This window comes from Melanerpes formicivorus, unplaced genomic scaffold, assembly GCF_026170545.1.
Source record: "Melanerpes formicivorus ecotype bairdi unplaced genomic scaffold, bMelFor1.0.p_v2 SCAF_77, whole genome shotgun sequence".
NCBI lineage: Eukaryota > Metazoa > Chordata > Aves > Piciformes > Picidae > Melanerpes > Melanerpes formicivorus.
This window is the reverse complement of record NW_027142429.1, coordinates 1,129,734-1,145,114: the sequence shown is the minus strand read 5'-3', so window position 1 is coordinate 1,145,114 and position 15,381 is coordinate 1,129,734. Positions and strand designations below refer to the sequence as shown.

The 15,381-nt window shown below is 59.0% G+C and overlaps 1 protein-coding gene across 2 annotated transcripts; it reads right to left on the bottom strand.

Annotated features, from left to right (window-relative positions):
- Positions 1-7: 7 nt before the first annotated feature.
- On the bottom strand, positions 8-7,770 carry LOC137454177 (NADPH oxidase activator 1-like). 2 transcript variants are annotated; one of them, XM_068164120.1, is made up of 2 exons: positions 7,519-7,770; positions 8-5,003 (listed from the first exon to the last, which is right to left on the bottom strand). In XM_068164120.1, the coding sequence occupies exons 1-2, from the start codon at positions 7,690-7,692 to the stop codon at positions 4,923-4,925; spliced, it is 255 nt and encodes an 84-aa protein (XP_068020221.1). In that variant the 5' UTR covers positions 7,693-7,770; the 3' UTR covers positions 8-4,922. The 2 variants fall into 2 exon arrangements, with proteins under 2 accessions (XP_068020221.1, XP_068020220.1); XM_068164119.1 differs by having other exon boundaries at positions 8-336.
- Positions 7,771-15,381: the final 7,611 nt, after the last annotated feature.

The window sequence follows — 15,381 nt, the reverse complement described above, 5'->3', positions numbered from 1 at the left end:
ACACCATCGTTAGACACAAACTGCATATTGGACACTACATGTTGAATCACTGTATGCAACAGGGATTTATACAAGATTGACAATGCTAACAAAATATAACAAAATTAAACCAGGTAATTACACAAGGTGAAAGCATCCTTGTTCCTCCTGGAAGCCAGGAGAACAAACAAAGCCATACCCCCCCCCACCCCGTCAGTCCTTCAGTTTGGAATTGAAGTGAGAGCTTCCGTCCAGATCTGAATGTCTGCGGGGTTATGGAAAGTACAGTCCTTGAAGAGATGTCTCTGTGATGCAAAACTTGAGAAGTTTTTCCATATTATAGCAAGACAAGTCCTTCTGACAATACATCAGGTAGTCTTCAGCATTAGAACTTAAATTTAGCATTAGAACTTAAATAAGAAACACAACCTTGAAACATACAAAACTGGTATTTCCAGGTTACCATTCAAAGCCACCCTCTCAGGTGATAATTACTTTGAATGGGCCTGTAAGTATCGTTGATTGTTTCAGGTTCTCTCAAAGCCAAGCTAAACACAAACAAAAGCCTTTTTCCAAACCAAGTACAATTTTTTGGTGATCTCCTGATTCATGCTTCACCCCCCAATTCACCACTGGGAAGTGAAGCCCTTGGTTGCCCTGGGGTGCATACCCCTCCCCTCACCAAATGGTCCCACCAAGAGGGGAGCAGTGACCGCAGCCCTCTTTTTAGGCTCGGGCCAACATTGCACAATGATTTGTAATTGTCTCGTGGCTACCCCATCAACCACTTCTTTTGGAATACCTTTCTCCCGACCCACCCCCCACCAATATTGCTGGGTATTCAAGTGTTCCCTGCCCCTAGCCAGGTGCCTACTAGGAATACGGCGCATCTGGCCCTGGGGGCTTGGAGGGTGAGTCATTTTCACATGTCTCAAGCCCCTATTTTGAGGTTTTTTAATTTCCTCAGGTACACTATACTGCCTAGCATAATCTAGTAACTCCCTCCCCACGTCTTGCCATGTCCTGGAAGAAAGTGGGGTATTAGCTATTTCTTTTTGGAGCTGGATACCTCTTATTTTAAGCAAGTCAGGGAGACCCCTGATCAAAGGAGTCATTCTGTTTGCATCCACCAGGAGAGAAAGGGGAGATTCAAAATGATGTCTTAGTTCCCTTTCATAAATCATCTGCAGGCATGCAGCCTTCTTCACATTCCCCATTATCTGATTCATCCCTCCCTGCAGAGTTAGGGGTTCACCCCTCTCCTTTGGATCAAACCCCCCTGCCCAATAGGCAGCCCTCTGAGTAAGGCTCCAGGGTCCACTTCTGTTTTTTGTAGCTAGAAAAACATTATCACCCCAATAGCCCATGGCTTCCGCTTCTGTTAACAGAATCTGATCACCTCCAGTTTTTGAAACTCGCCAGACATATTCCACCTCAGATTCCTCAGCAGAGCGTGCAAATTCTGCACGAATTTTGGCCAATTCAGTGTAGGAGAAAGGTGTTTCTTTGGTTGTGATAGTGGGGGTAACCTCCCCATCCTCATATAAAACTTCAGTTTTAATGAGAGGTCTGATATGCGCAGCAGCTTCCTTAGCCGCTGTCAATTCTGCCCGAGGGCACATAGGGGCAGGCTCCCAGTAATTCACACCCTCTTTTGAGTCCAAATCCGAATTTTGCCTCCTCTCCTTTTCCAATTGAATTTTAAGATCTGCCACTACGTCTTTCAAAGTGGCAACATGGCTTTGTAGTGACGAAACTAAGTCCTGCAAAGAGGAAATAGTTTTATTCTCCTGCTCATGCCATTCCTCTTTCTCCTTCACTGAGGCGGCTAAACAGGCACCTAAAACCGCACAAATAAAACCTTTGCCTTTCCCGGCTTTTGCTCTTGCATCTTTCTGCAGGGCCACAATTCTATCAGCCACACTCTGGAAATTATGCCAATTTTCATGGGCCCAGTCAAGTACCTGTACAGATGGGCGGGCACCGTGAACTTCTAAAAGGTTAAAAAGCCGCTCACTCCTGGCCATCTCTTTTGTTTCACAAAGCATTTCTTAATGGGGCACTAAGTTTCACAGGGGATTCAGATCAAAACACTGTTTGTACCAGCAAAATCTTCCCTGGAAAAACGTACACTTTTAAAAGGCTTACTCCAAAATAATCTTCTCCAGGAAAAATGCACAATAGATTTCTCAGGAGAGGTCACACACAAGAAAAAAGAACAGCAACCTGGGCTTCCCAAGGAAGTCACACTATTTCCCTGAGAGAACCCACACTTGCAAAAGCTTCTCAGCTTTTGTACCTCAAATTTTTTGTTACACTAGGACAACAGCCCTGTGATTCTTAGGGAAGAGTTACTCTGTATCCCTGAGCAAACACACACCGGCAGAAGTTTCTCAACTTTTGCTTCAATACTGGGCTTCTCGGGAAAGCCACACTCTACAAATATCACCAAAACTGGGTCTCCTAAAAGAGGGTACTGAGAATTCTCGGAGAGGTCACACTATACAGTCAACATTTGTACCCCAGATAATCTTCCCCGGAAAAGCACACACATTTAAAGCAGGGTACAGAGGATTCTCGAGGAGGTCACACTATAAAACCAACAGTTGTACCCCAGATAATCTTCCCCGAGAAAGCACACACATTTAAACCTTTTGAGAACTCCCACACAGTCTCTCTGAAAATTTCGCTTCGTCCTTCTCCGGCCACTTCCCTCTCGGGCGAGTGGAAACGCGAATCTGGACTCCACTCTCGCTTCGTACTAAAGAGTACGTCTCAGGCACACACACACATTTCGGGGTTGTCAGAAATGCAATAATTTTGCTGTGATACTTTTCACTGCACGGGAATCCTGCCAACTACGCCAATTAAATGTCACGGTCCGGAGACATTAGATGTCTCGGTCCGGAGACACAGTTCTTTTAAATATTCCCGTGTTGTGAAATTAAAGGCACAAACGAGGCCAAAGTATCAACAGCTAGACTATTTATTAGATAAACAAAGTGGACATAAGAGGGGAAAGGGAGAAAAGAGAGAGAGAGAGAGAGAGGGACGAGAGATAGAAAAGGAAAGAATTATATTCCCACACCCCTCATCCCCCCCAAGACAGTTAAAGTCTGTGGAGGAAAGGTGCTGCAGGAGATGTTTGGTTTGTAGAGAAACCGTGGTGAGGCTTTTGCTGGAGAACAGCTGTGGTCCTCTGGGGAGATGTTGGGTTGATACAGGAACGGTGCTGAGGCTTCTCTGGGCAGCCTGGGTCTGTAGAGAAGGGGTGCTGAGGATTTGGCTAGAGCTGTGGTCCTCCGGGCAGCTTCTTTTCTCCGGAGCAGCATCGTCCCGGCTTTCTCTTCTCAGCGGCCTGGCCCGTCTCCTGTGTTTTCCTTCATCTCTGTTTTTCTCCTCTGTTTCTCTCTCCTGTTTCTCTCTACAAACCAGTAGTTGCTCAAGTCTTTTATACAGTTTTTTAGTCCTCAGGCAGGTGTTGGTATGTCAGGTATTCCAGAGGCAAGGAAATAATCCAGGTATCTGTTCCCCCGGAAATCTTTCTGTGTATTGCTGTGTATGTGGGCAAGATTTTTGGATGGAGGCGAGGGGGGCATCTCTGTCTACCCCATCTCCATCCAGACAAGTCCTCCCACATTCCTTTACACAGGTGGTGGAAACCATCGTATCACCCTGCCCAAGGTACTTGATGGGCGGAAACCACCCTGCCCAGAAAGCGTGATGGCTGGGTCCTTGGGTCCATTGTTGTAGTCCCGTGTTATCACGATGCAATCACAAGCTGATTTGCATCCAGGATTGGTGGACAGGATTCTTTCCACCTTCTTTCCAGTGGCTCGGCTATCACTTTATCTTTGTTGACTCACATAGAGAGAGACAAACTTATTAGACTCTCACAGGCTCCAGGGAGGGCTGGGGACGGACTTTGGCCAAGGGCTGGGAGTGCCAGGATGAGGAACAATGGCTTTGAGCTGGGAGAGGGGAGACTGAGAGTGGAGAGGAGGAGGAAGTTCTTCAGTGGGAGGCTGGGGAGACTCTGGCACAGACTGCCCAGGGAGGCTGTGGCTGCCTCCTGCCTGGGGGTGTTGAAGGCCAGGCTGGATGAGGCCTTGAGCAAGCTGTGCTGGTGGGAGGGGTCCCTGCCCATGGCAGGGGTTGGCACTGGTTGATCCTTGAGGTCCCTTCCAACTCAAACTTCTCTGTGCCTCTACAGAAATGTTTCTATGGGAAGGGCAGGGCTGTGAGCTGGGCCCAGGGGCAGGAGGCAGCTCCCAGCCACCATTCAGATCTTGGCTCTTTCCTTGGTAGCTCATTCACATCCAGTTCATCTACATTTGCTGCATCCTGCAATGTGCAAACTGTGCTGCCTGGAGCAGAGTTTGCCTGGCAGTGGGAGCAGCAGGCCTGGCCAGGCTGGGGAAGGCTGCTTGGTGCAGCCTAGTGCTGAGTACATGACAGGGTGCAAGGGAGGCAGCTGAAGAGCTCCACACAATGCACCTCCAAGCCAACACCACTGGTTCAGCTTCACAGCTAGAGGCAAGAGTTAGCAAAGCTGGCAGCAGCTTGTGGTTGACAGCCTCAAAGCCACACTGCATGGCCAGCAGGAGCAGGGAAGTCATCCTGCCCTGTGTTCAGCACTGCTCAGGCCACACCTGGAGTCCTGTGTCCAGTTCTGGGCTCCTCAGGTTAGGAAAGAGGTTGAGCTGCTGGAAGGTGTCCAGAGAAGGGCAAGAAAGCTGGGGAGGGGTCTGGAGCACAGCCCTGTGAGGAGAGGCTGAGGGAGCTGGGGTTGCTTAGCCTGGAGAAGAGGAGGCTCAGGGGAGACCTTCTTGCTCTCTCCAACTCCCTGCAGGGAGGTTGTAGCCAGGTGGGGGTTGGTCTCTTCTCCCAGGCAGCCAGCACCAGAACAAGAGGCCACAGTCTCAAGCTGTGCCAGGGGAGGTTTAGGCTTGATCCTTGAAAAGTCCTTCCCAGAGATTGGCCATTGGGATGTGCTGCCCAGGGAGGTGGTGGGGTCCCCATCCCTGGAGGTGTTTAAGAAGAGCCTGGATGAGGCCCTTGGTGCCATGGTTGAGCTGATCAGTCAGGGCTGGGTGATAGGTTGCACTTGATGATCTCTGAGGTCTCTTCCAACCTGGCTGATTGATTCTGTGTGCTAGGAAAACTGCCTCACTGCCCGAGAAAGCCAGGAGCTGCGCTCGCCCCCTCATCAGGGCAGAGGTGGGATGGAGATAGTGACTCAAGCCTGAAAGCTCAGACTTCCCTGAAACTGCCTGGGCAGGGACAGCACCGAAGGACAGGGAGTGCCTGCACCGAAGGACAGGGAGTGCCTGCACCTCGGGGCTCCTGCCCTGGCCCTGAGAGCACACCTTGCTCCAGCAGCCTGCTGGGCTGGGCTGGGCTGGCTGCACAGGAGGGAAAGTAAACACCCAGCTGAGCTTCTTCCCAGTCACTGCCCACCCACCAGGGCTGAAAGCCTCTCCTGAGCACCATCCAGCTGTGCTCTGTTAGAGCCTTAAAGCCTTGCCTGGGGCTCTGGGGCTCTGCCCCAGTGCTTGCAGCACAGCCTGAGCAGTTTGTGCTGCTTAAGAAATGGTTTATAAGCATCTCCTCAGTGGGCAGACAGACAGACTGCAGACATCTGTGGTGCTCTGACAAACAGCCTGTGCCTCAGGGTGCTTCCCTGCCTGCACCAGCACAGGAAGCTGCTCTTAACAGCTGGACTTGATGATCTAAAGGTCTTTTTCAACCTGTTCTATGCCCCTGCCAGCTTCCCCTTCCAAAGGGCAGTGGGTTTCCAGCACAGTGGTTTCTGTTTGGCAGCTTCAGGCCCTGCAGGGACAGAGGCAGCTGCAGGGCTCCTTGTCCCAGCCAGCTCAGACTGATGCCATTGGCTGTACAAGCAGGACACTGAGCTCCAGCATCACTGCCTGGTGAGCCCAAAGGGGCAACTCACAGGATGAGAGAGTGGTTTGGGTTGTAAGGGACCATTAAAGGTCATCCAGTTCCAGCCTGCTGCTGTAGGCAGGGACACCTTCGCTGGAAGGTGATCAAGGCCCCATCCAGCCTGGCCTTGAGAGTTTGCAGGGATGGGACATCCACCACCCCTCTGAGCAGCCTGGCTCTGTGTCTCACCACCCTCACAGCGAAGAATTTCTTCCTAATACCTAATCTAAACCTCAAGCCATTACCTTTCTCTCTCCCCATGGCCCCTTGCATGCACCAAAAGGCCACCAGAAGGTCTCCCTGGAGTCTTCTCTACTCCAGGCTGCACAACCCCAACTCTCTCAGCCTGGCCTCACAGCAGAGGGCTTCCAGCCCTGCCAGCACTGCTGTAGCCTCCTCTGCCCTGCTCCAACAGGTCCCTGGCTGTGCTGTGCTGAGGGCTCCAGAGCTGCCCCAGCACTGCAGGGAGGTCTGAGCAGAGCACAGCAGAGGGGCAGAATCCCCTCCCTGCCCCTGCTGCCCACACTGCTGGGGCTCAGCCCAGGCCAGGCTGGGGCTGGGCTGGCAGTGCTGGCTGCTGGCTCCTGCCCAGCTCTGCACCCCCAGGGCTGCTCCCCAGCCTGGATTTGTGTTTGCAACTGCTGTCACCTAGGTGCAGGACCTTGCACCTGGCCTTGCTGAGCATCACACGGGCCCTCCCCTCAGGCTGCCCAGGACCCTCTGGATGGATCCCTTCCCTCCGGCACCGCTCAGCTCGGTGTCCGCTGCAGACTTGCTGAGGCTGCCTCACCCCCACCGCCCCTGCTCCTGACACGGGCGAGGGGCAGCACTGCTCCCAGGAACAGCCCCTGCAGGCTGCCCCTCGTGCCCCGTCGGGCCGTGTCCGTGCCTGTGTCCATGCCCATGTCTGTGCCCATGCCCCTGCCCGTATCTGTGCCCGTGTCCGTGTCTGTGCCCCTGCCCGTGTCTGTGCCCATGCCCGTGTCCGTGCCCATGCCCATGTCTGTGCCCAGGCCCCTGCCCGTATCTGTGCCAATGCCCCTGCCCATGTCTATGCCCATGCCCCTGCCATTATCTGTGCCCATGCCCGTGTTCGTGCCCATGCCCGTGTCCATGCCCATGCCCGTGCCCATGCCCATGTCTGTGCCCATGCCCATGCCCGTGTCCTTGCCCACGCCCCTGCCCATGCGCGTGTCCGTGCCCATGCCCATCTCCGTGCCCATGCCCATCTCCATGCCCATGCCCGTGCCCATGCCCATCTCCGTGCCCATGCCCATCTCCGTGCCCATGCCCGTCTCCGTGCCCATGCCCGTGCCCATGCCCATCTCCGTGCCCATGCCCGTGTCCGTGCCGGTCCCCGTGCCCATGCCCATCTCCGTGCCCATGCCCGTGCCCATGCCCATCTCCGTGCCCATGCCCGTGTCCGTGCCCGTGCCCATGCCCGTGCCCGTGCCCATGCCCGTGCCCGTGCCCATCTCCGTGCCCATGCCCGTGTCCGTGTCCGTGCCCATGCCCGTGCCCATGCCCGTGTCCGTGCCCATGCCCGTGTCCGTGCCGGTCCCATGCGCATGCCAGCGCGGCTCCCCGGCTCACCCGCAGGGCCTGCCGCGGCCTGCCGGCCAGCAGCTCCACGCAGCCGATGTTGAAGCGGATCCTGGACGGCGGCTCCGGGATGCCGGCGAAGGTGTCCAGCGCCGCGTCCCAGCGCTCGGCGTCGGCCGCCAGCACCCCCTCATGCCAGCGCCTGACCAGCTCCCGGTACGCCATGGCCCTGCCCGCGGCGCCCCGCTCCGGGCACAGCCTCGCCTCACCTGCGGCGGGGCGGGCAGGGGCGGGCGGCGCCGGGGCGGGGAGCGGCCGGGAGGAAGTGAAGCCGGCACCGTCCGCCCCCCGCCTGCCCCACCGTCCGCGGCTCTGCCCTCCGGGGGGTCGGCCCACGGCTGCCAGGGCACCGGCATCACCGCGGGGCTACAGCCCACGGCTGCCAGGCACCGGCATCACCCCGGGGGTACAGCCCACGGCTGCCAGGCACCGGCATCACCCCGGGGGTACAGCCCACGGCTGCCAGGGCACCGGCATCACCCCGGGGCTACAGCCTACGGCTGCCAGGGCACAGGCATCCCCCCGGGGGTACAGCCCACGGCTGCCAGGGCACCGGCATCACCCCGGGGGTACAACACACGGCTGGCAGGCACCGGCATCCCCCCAGGGGTACAGCCCACGGCTGGCAGGCACCGGCATCACCCCGGGGGTACAGCCCACGGCTGGCAGGCACCGGCATCCCCCCAGGGGTACAGCCCACGGCTGGCTGGCACCGGCATCCCCCCACGGGTACAACCCACGGCTGCCAGAGCACCGGCATCACCCCGGGGCTACAGCCCACGGCTGCCAGGCACCGGCATCACCCCGGGGGTACAACACACGGCTGCCAGGCACCGGCATCACCCCGGGGGTACAGCCCACGGCTGCCAGGCACCGGCATCACCCCGGGGCTACAGCCCACGGCTGCCAGGCACCGGCATCACCCCGGGGGTACAACACACGGCTGCCAGGCACCGGCATCACCCCGGGGGTACAGCCCACGGCTGCCAGGCACCAGCATCACCCCGGGGGGTACAGCCCACGGCTGCTAGGCACCGGCATCACCCCGGGGCTACAGCCCACGGCTGCCAGGCACCGGCATCACCCCGGGGGTACAACACACGGCTGCCAGGCACCGGCATCACCCCGGGGGTACAACACACGGCTGCCAGGCACCGGCATCACCCCGGGGGTACAGCCCACGGCTGCCAGGCACCGGCATCACCCCGGGGTGTGGTGAAGGCACTGATACTGAATCTTGTCCCAGCATGTGGGCAAGTTCCCCCTCCTCCAGGAGGAAGACAAAAGCCAAGGCATTAGCCAGGCTTGCACGCACCCAGCGCATGCAGCGCTTGTGCTTACACCAAGTATGGGCATATTCTCGCTTCCCGCTTTCTATAGGCTGAAGCCAGTTGTTTATGAGAGTGCCCATTGGTCAAGCCCAGCCTCGAGGAATCTATAAGTATCACCCCAGTTGGTGAACACGTTGCCCCCTCATTTACTTTGTCTCTGTGCTTGCTCGAGAGAGTAACTCTCGAGCTGCAGCCTTTGCCATTGAGCTTATTGTTGTTAGCTTCTGTTATACATGCACGCATACTGGAAACCTCTGCATCGTTGAAGAAGCCCAGAGGGAGGACCTTCGCTGAGCCTGAGGAGCTCAGCATTGCTACAACCAGTCGTGCCGACCGGGAGAGCCCATCGTGCCACCGGAGGACTGGACCAACCCCCGCGGGTAAGATCTGCCCAGTTGCCGGGGAGAAGGGACTTGATCAATACCGAGTCCATGTATGCCTAGCCCCGCCGTAGCGGGATAGGAGCCGCCGAGTGCCGCTCTGAGCCCTGTGGATCCCAGGGAAAACCAAAGCATTGGTCGTGCTTATACTGCACCGAACCCGGGACCACTCTGAGAGTCCTGTTGCTCCTTTAACCTCATTAAACGAGAATCCGCCGCCTAACGCAGCTGCATTCTCTCCCCGAGGCTGTTTGCATCAGCCCTGAGAACCGCCGCGGTTGGGCCGACCCCCGTAGCTTCGCCTGCTTCCGTCGTTCGAGCCCACCTACCGGCCACCGTCGTCCCGCCCTGCCGTGCGAGCCGACTTTAGAGGGCCGACCCCACGGGCCGACCCCGACCAGGACCGATCCCTGTTGTCTGAAGGGGATTGAATATCGTCCACGTGCTTTGCACCCACTAGCACTCAGTTCAAAGTATCCGCGTCTAGCAGAGTGGGCGCTGACGCATAGGAAGATTGTAATATTGCTGTGTACAGCCAGGAGCCGCCCGCGTCCCGCCGAGTCTCCATCTAGTGGCCAAGCGGCGGAACTGCACCCTTCGGCATATAAATACAGGAAGGGTTTATAGATAGCTCAATTACGTTATAATCATAACACTAAGCCAGTTGTGGAATCTATTTCACGAACGTGCACTAGAACATGTATATAAGTTGGTGATTCATTGATAATTAATAAAATTATATTTTTCATAATTCATATTTCATATTCATAAATTTAATAACCTCTTCACCACACGGGGGTACGGCCCACGGCTGCCAGGGCACCGGCATCACCCGGGGGTACAGCCCATGGCTGCCAGGGCACCGGCATCACCCCGGGGGTACGGCCCACGGCTGCCAGGCACCGGCATCACCCCGGGGCTACAACCCGCGGCTGCCAGGGCACCGGCATCACCCCGGGGGTACAACCCACGGCTGCCAGAGCACCGGCATCACCCCGGGGGTACAGCCCACGGCTGCCAGGCACCGGCATCACCCCGGGGGTACGGCCCACGGCTGCCAGGGCATCGGCATCACCCTGGGGGTACAGCCCACGGCTGCCAGGGCACCGGCATCACCCCGGGGGTACGGCCCACGGCTGCCAGGCACCGGCATCACCCCGGGGCTACAACCCGCGGCTGCCAGGGCACCGGCATCACCCCGGGGGTACAACCCACGGCTGCCAGAGCACCGGCATCACCCCGGGGGTACAGCCCACGGCTGCCAGGCACCGGCATCACCCCGGGGGTACAACCCACGGCTGCCAGGCACAGGCATCCCCCGGGGGTACAGCCCACGCCTGCCAGGGCACCGGCATCACCCCGGGGGTACAGTCCACGGCTGCCAGGGCACCAGCATCACCCCGGGGGCAGGCGAGGTCAGCGGCCATTTATCAAGCGGGAACGTGGGCCGCTGGCTCGCTCGGCCTCTGGCAGCGAGGGTAGCTGCCAGCCGCTGCCAGTGCAGCTGGCGGCAGGAGAGGCGCAACCGGAGCGCGGGTCGGGGTTGTCCTCCGTTAAGGAGCTGGTCCCGTACCGACCAGCCCTGCACGCTATCCGCAGCACGGGCGGGAGCCGCCACGCCGGGGGCAGCCAGCCCGGGAGCCGCCACCCCGGGAGCCGCCAGCCCGGCAGCCCCTGGCCCCGCCCCTCGCGGCTGGAGCGGGCGCCGCGGGCGACACCGCCCCCTGCAGGCGCCGTGCGGCGGTGCTCGCGGGGAGGCGTCCGATGCGCGCGCGGGACTGCGCGCGGGAGGTTCCGGCGGCCGTTGGGAGGAGGGACGGGCGCCGGGGGGAAGGCTTTGACCGACGGACCGCGGGGCGCCCCCCGCCGCTTCCGGGTCGGTGCCAGGTGAGTGGCTGGAATCGGCGCGGCGCCGGGCAGTGCGGGGCGGGCTGGGCTGGGCTGGGCTCGGCTGGGCTCGGCTCGGCTCGGCTCGGCTGGGCTGGGCTGGGCTGGGCTGGGCTGGGCTGGGCTGGGCTGGGCTGGGCTGGGCTGGGCTGGGCTCGGCTCGGCTCGGCTCGGCTCGGCTCCGCTCGGCTCGGCCCGGCGCGGCCCGGCGCCGCGCAGCAGCAGGGCGCAGGCGCAGGCGCAGCTCGGCCCCGCGCGGGGGAGCCGTGCGGCTGGGAAGCCCGAGCGGAGCGGCGGGCGGGTGGGCAGAGGGTGGCGGCGCCGCTCCGCTCCGGGTGTAGCTCTTTGCAGCCGAAATAAAGCCACGAAGCCTTTCGGCCTCTCCGCGGAGCCGCCTGCGGGGCGCCCGGGACGGGGGTGCGGTAGCCCTCCCGAGGTACCAGCAGCCGCCGGCGCCGGGCCGGCTCCCGCCGGGGTGCCCCAGGGTCCCCCCGCAGCGCGGCAGGGCTGGCCCTGGCCCGGCGCCGGAGCCGGCCGGCCGTAACGGCCTGGCGGGAGCTGCCCGGGTCACCGGCTGAGGGGGGTGGCGACAAATCTGCCTGTGGGGAAGGGAAGGAAAATGGGAAGGGAAGGGAAATGGGAAGGGAAATGGGAAGGGAAGGGAAATGGGAAGGGAAGGGAAAGGGAAGGGAAATGGGAAGGGAAGGGAAATGGGAAGGGAAGGGAAATGGGAAGGGAAGGGAAGGGAAAGGGAAGGGAAATGGGAAGGGAAGGGAAAGGGAAGGGAAATGGGAAGGGAAGGGAAATGGGGAGGGAAGGGCAGCGAGCGCCGGTTCCTCCTCCTGAATAACGGCGTCCTGACAGCCCTGGCACGGCCCTGGCACGGCCCCGGCTCGGAGCTGGGTGGTTACAGGCACCTGGAGCTGGTTAATGAGATGCTGTCGATGGAGACCGAAAGAGCTGGTCGCAGGGCTGTGCCAGGCAGTCGCAGGGTTGTGCCAGGCGGTGGCAGGAGTGTGCCAGGTGGCGGCAGGGCTGTGCCAGGTGGCGGCAGGGCTGTGCCAGGCGGTGTCAGGGCTGTGCCAAGGAGTGGCAGGGCTGTGCCAGGCAGTGTCAGGAGTGTGGTGGCACAAGATCACAGAACACACCCAGCTGGAAGAGACCTCAGAGGTCATCCAGTCCAACCTGACCTGGGTTGAAGGGTCAGCACTACACCATGGCCCCAAGCTTCATCAGAAGCCAAGAGCTGAGCTCCCTGCCACCCCCTTGAGATGCTTTGGGAGATGGGGAAGAAAGTGGGGCTGGAAGAGAGTCCCTGTGTGTGGAGAGGTTTCATGTGGTTTAGGAAGAGAGGGCAAGTTTGTGAGCCTGGTGTGGGGAGCAGGAGGGGAAGATGAGCAGGCAAAGCTTGGCAAGTGGCTCCCTGCCTTGTGTGGGGAGAGCCTGCAGCTGAGAAGGGAACAGAGATGCTTGCAAAAGAGATTCCCCCCCGGGTGCTCCTTCTGGAGAGGCTCTGCAGAGGCAGCTGCTGATGGAGTGAATGTCACACACTAAATCCTTTGGAGTGTGGCTCTGGTGCCACCTGGCTGCTCAGGGGAGCAGAGGTGGTGGTGGTGTGAGGCAGCAAGGCAGGATTCAAGAGTGGCCTTAGGAACAAACCCTGCAACTTGATCATGAACTGGGAGACAGAAGGGATTCAGCTTCCTTCAGGGATGCGATGCTCCTACTGTACCCTACTCTGACTTTCCTTGATTGATGCTTCTGAATGGGTGAAAAATCTTCATGTAAGGAGAATGACCATGGGGAAGTCCAGGAGCTACAACAGCTTCCTGCCACACAGGGACAGCATCAGTGAAAGGCCTGCAGCAGGAGCAGTGTGGCCAGCAGGAGCAGGGAAGTCCTTGTGCCCTGTGCTCAGCACTGCTGAGGCCACACCTGGAGTCCTGTGTCCAGTTCTGGGCTCCTCAGGTCAAGAAGGACATTGAGAGACTTGAAGGTGTCCAGAGAAGGGCAAGAAAGCTGGGGAGGGGTCTGGAGCACAGCCCTGGGAGGAGAGGCTGAGGGAGCTGGGGTTGCTTAGCCTGGAGAAGAGGAGGCTCAGGGGAGACCTTCTTGCTCTCTGCAACTCCCTGCAGGGAGGTTGTAGCCAGGTGGGGGTTGGTCTCTTCTCCCAGGCAGCCAGCACCAGAACAAGAGGACACAGTCTCAGGCTGTGCCAGGGGAGGTTTAGGCTGGAGGTGAGGAGAAAGTTCTTCCCAGAGGGAGTTGTTTGCCATTGGAATGTGCTGCCCAGGGAGGTGGTGGAGTCCCCATCCCTGGAGGTGTTCCAGAGGGGATTGGATGTGGCACTTGGTGCCATGGTTTAGTAGTCAGGAGGTGCTGGGTGACAGGTTGGACTGGATGATCTCTGAGGTCTTTTCCAACCTTGTTGACTCTATGACAGGTGGCAGAGAGAGGCTGTAGGATAGAGTGGCAGCAGTGCTGGCACCTGAGATTCAACCCTGAGTTGAATTGATTGAGGCTGGGAGAGACTTTGGATGAAGGCTGGGAGTGCCAGGCTGAGGAACAATGGCTTTGAGCTGGGAGAGGAGAGACTGAGAGTGGAGAGGAGGAAGAAATTGTTGAGAGTGAGGCTGGGGAGACTCTGGCACAGGCTGCCCAGGGAGGCTGTGGCTGCCTCCTGCCTGGAGGTGTTCAGGGCCAGGCTGGATGAGGCCTTGAGCAGGCTGGGCTGGGGGGAGGTGTCCCTGCCCATGGCTGGGGGCTGGAACTGGCTGAGCTTTGAGGTCCCTTCCAGCCCAACCCATTCTCTGTGTCCCTGATTGATGTTTTGTTTTGGGTTCTTCTGGGTTCTTAGTTTTTGGGTTCACCCAGCTGAGGGATCATGGAACCAGGACATGGCCCTGGTGGAGCAAGCCCAGAGGAAGGCCATGGATTTGATCAGGGGTCTGGAGAACCTCTGCTATGGGGAGAGGATGAGGGAGGTGGGGGTGTTCAGCCTGCAGCAGAGAAGGCTCCAGGGGGACCTCAGAGCAGCCTTCCAGTCCCTGCAGGGGCTCCAAGCAGGCTGCAGAGAGGCTGCTCCCAAAGGCCTGCAGGGACAGCCCCAGGGGCAAGGGTTTGAAATGAGAGCAGAGCAGATTGGGATTGGATGTGAGGAACAAGTTCTGCCCCAGGAGGCTGCTGGAACACTGCAGCAGGCTGCCCAGGGAGGTGGCTGAGGCTCCATCCCTGCAGATATTGAAGGTCAGGCTCAATAAGGCTCTGTGCAACCTGATCCAGTGGAGGATGTCCCTGCTGCCTGCAGGGGGCTGGGGATGACCTTTGGAGCTGCCTTCCAACACAAACCACTCTGTGACTGCTGTGTGCACGTGGTGGTGGTAGGAGGGAATCTGTGTTTGGGAACATGATCTCCAGCTGCAGCAGCTCTCCAGTGAGGGATGAAAATCCTGCAGGGTTCAGAGAAGGCCACAGAAATGCTGTGGGCCTGGCACACAGTCTGTGTGAGGGGCTGGGTGAGCTCAGTGCTTGCAGACACATCCAGGAGAGGAGGGGGAAGCAGTGACTCAGCTGCTCTGTGCAGCCCTGGCCTCTGGGAAAGTGCCCTGGGGGCTGGCTGCTGTCAGGCTTTCCAGCAAAGGCATCCTGGGGGCCAGGAACTGCAAGGCAAAGCTGCCCAAATTCTCCTAAGCATGACAGCATTTCCTAGCAGGGGGAGTGCTGCTGACAGGAACAGTTCCCAGCAGAGGTTAAAGGCTTGGCCACGACTCCCAGCCCTCAAGCTGGAGCTGGGACAGCTGGGAAGATCAGCTGCGACCTGGGAGCTGGGGCAGGCTGCTGCTGGGCTGGCCTGGGGGGGACATCAGTGACACCCTCAGTGAGTCACCTCCTGGCTCTGCTCCTCTTGGGCTGCTTGGCTGCAGGGGGAGCTGCAGTTTGCTTTGCTGTAGTGCTAAACTGAGGTAGGTTTGAGCAGGCTTAAGCCTTCAGATGAGCCTCTGCTGCCAGGGGGATGCCACATGCAGGGGGAAGGCAGAGCAAGGCAGTGTGGTCCTTGGGTTCCATCATCAGGAAATGTGCTGATGACAGCAAGCTGGGGGCAGGAGTGGAGCTGTTAGAGGGTAGAGAGGCTCTGCAGAGGGACCTGGACAGGCTGGACAGATGGGCAGAGGCCAAGGGCAGGAGATTGAACACATCCAAGTGCCAGGTGCTGCACATTGGCCACAACAACCCCAGGCAGTGCTACAGGCTGGGGG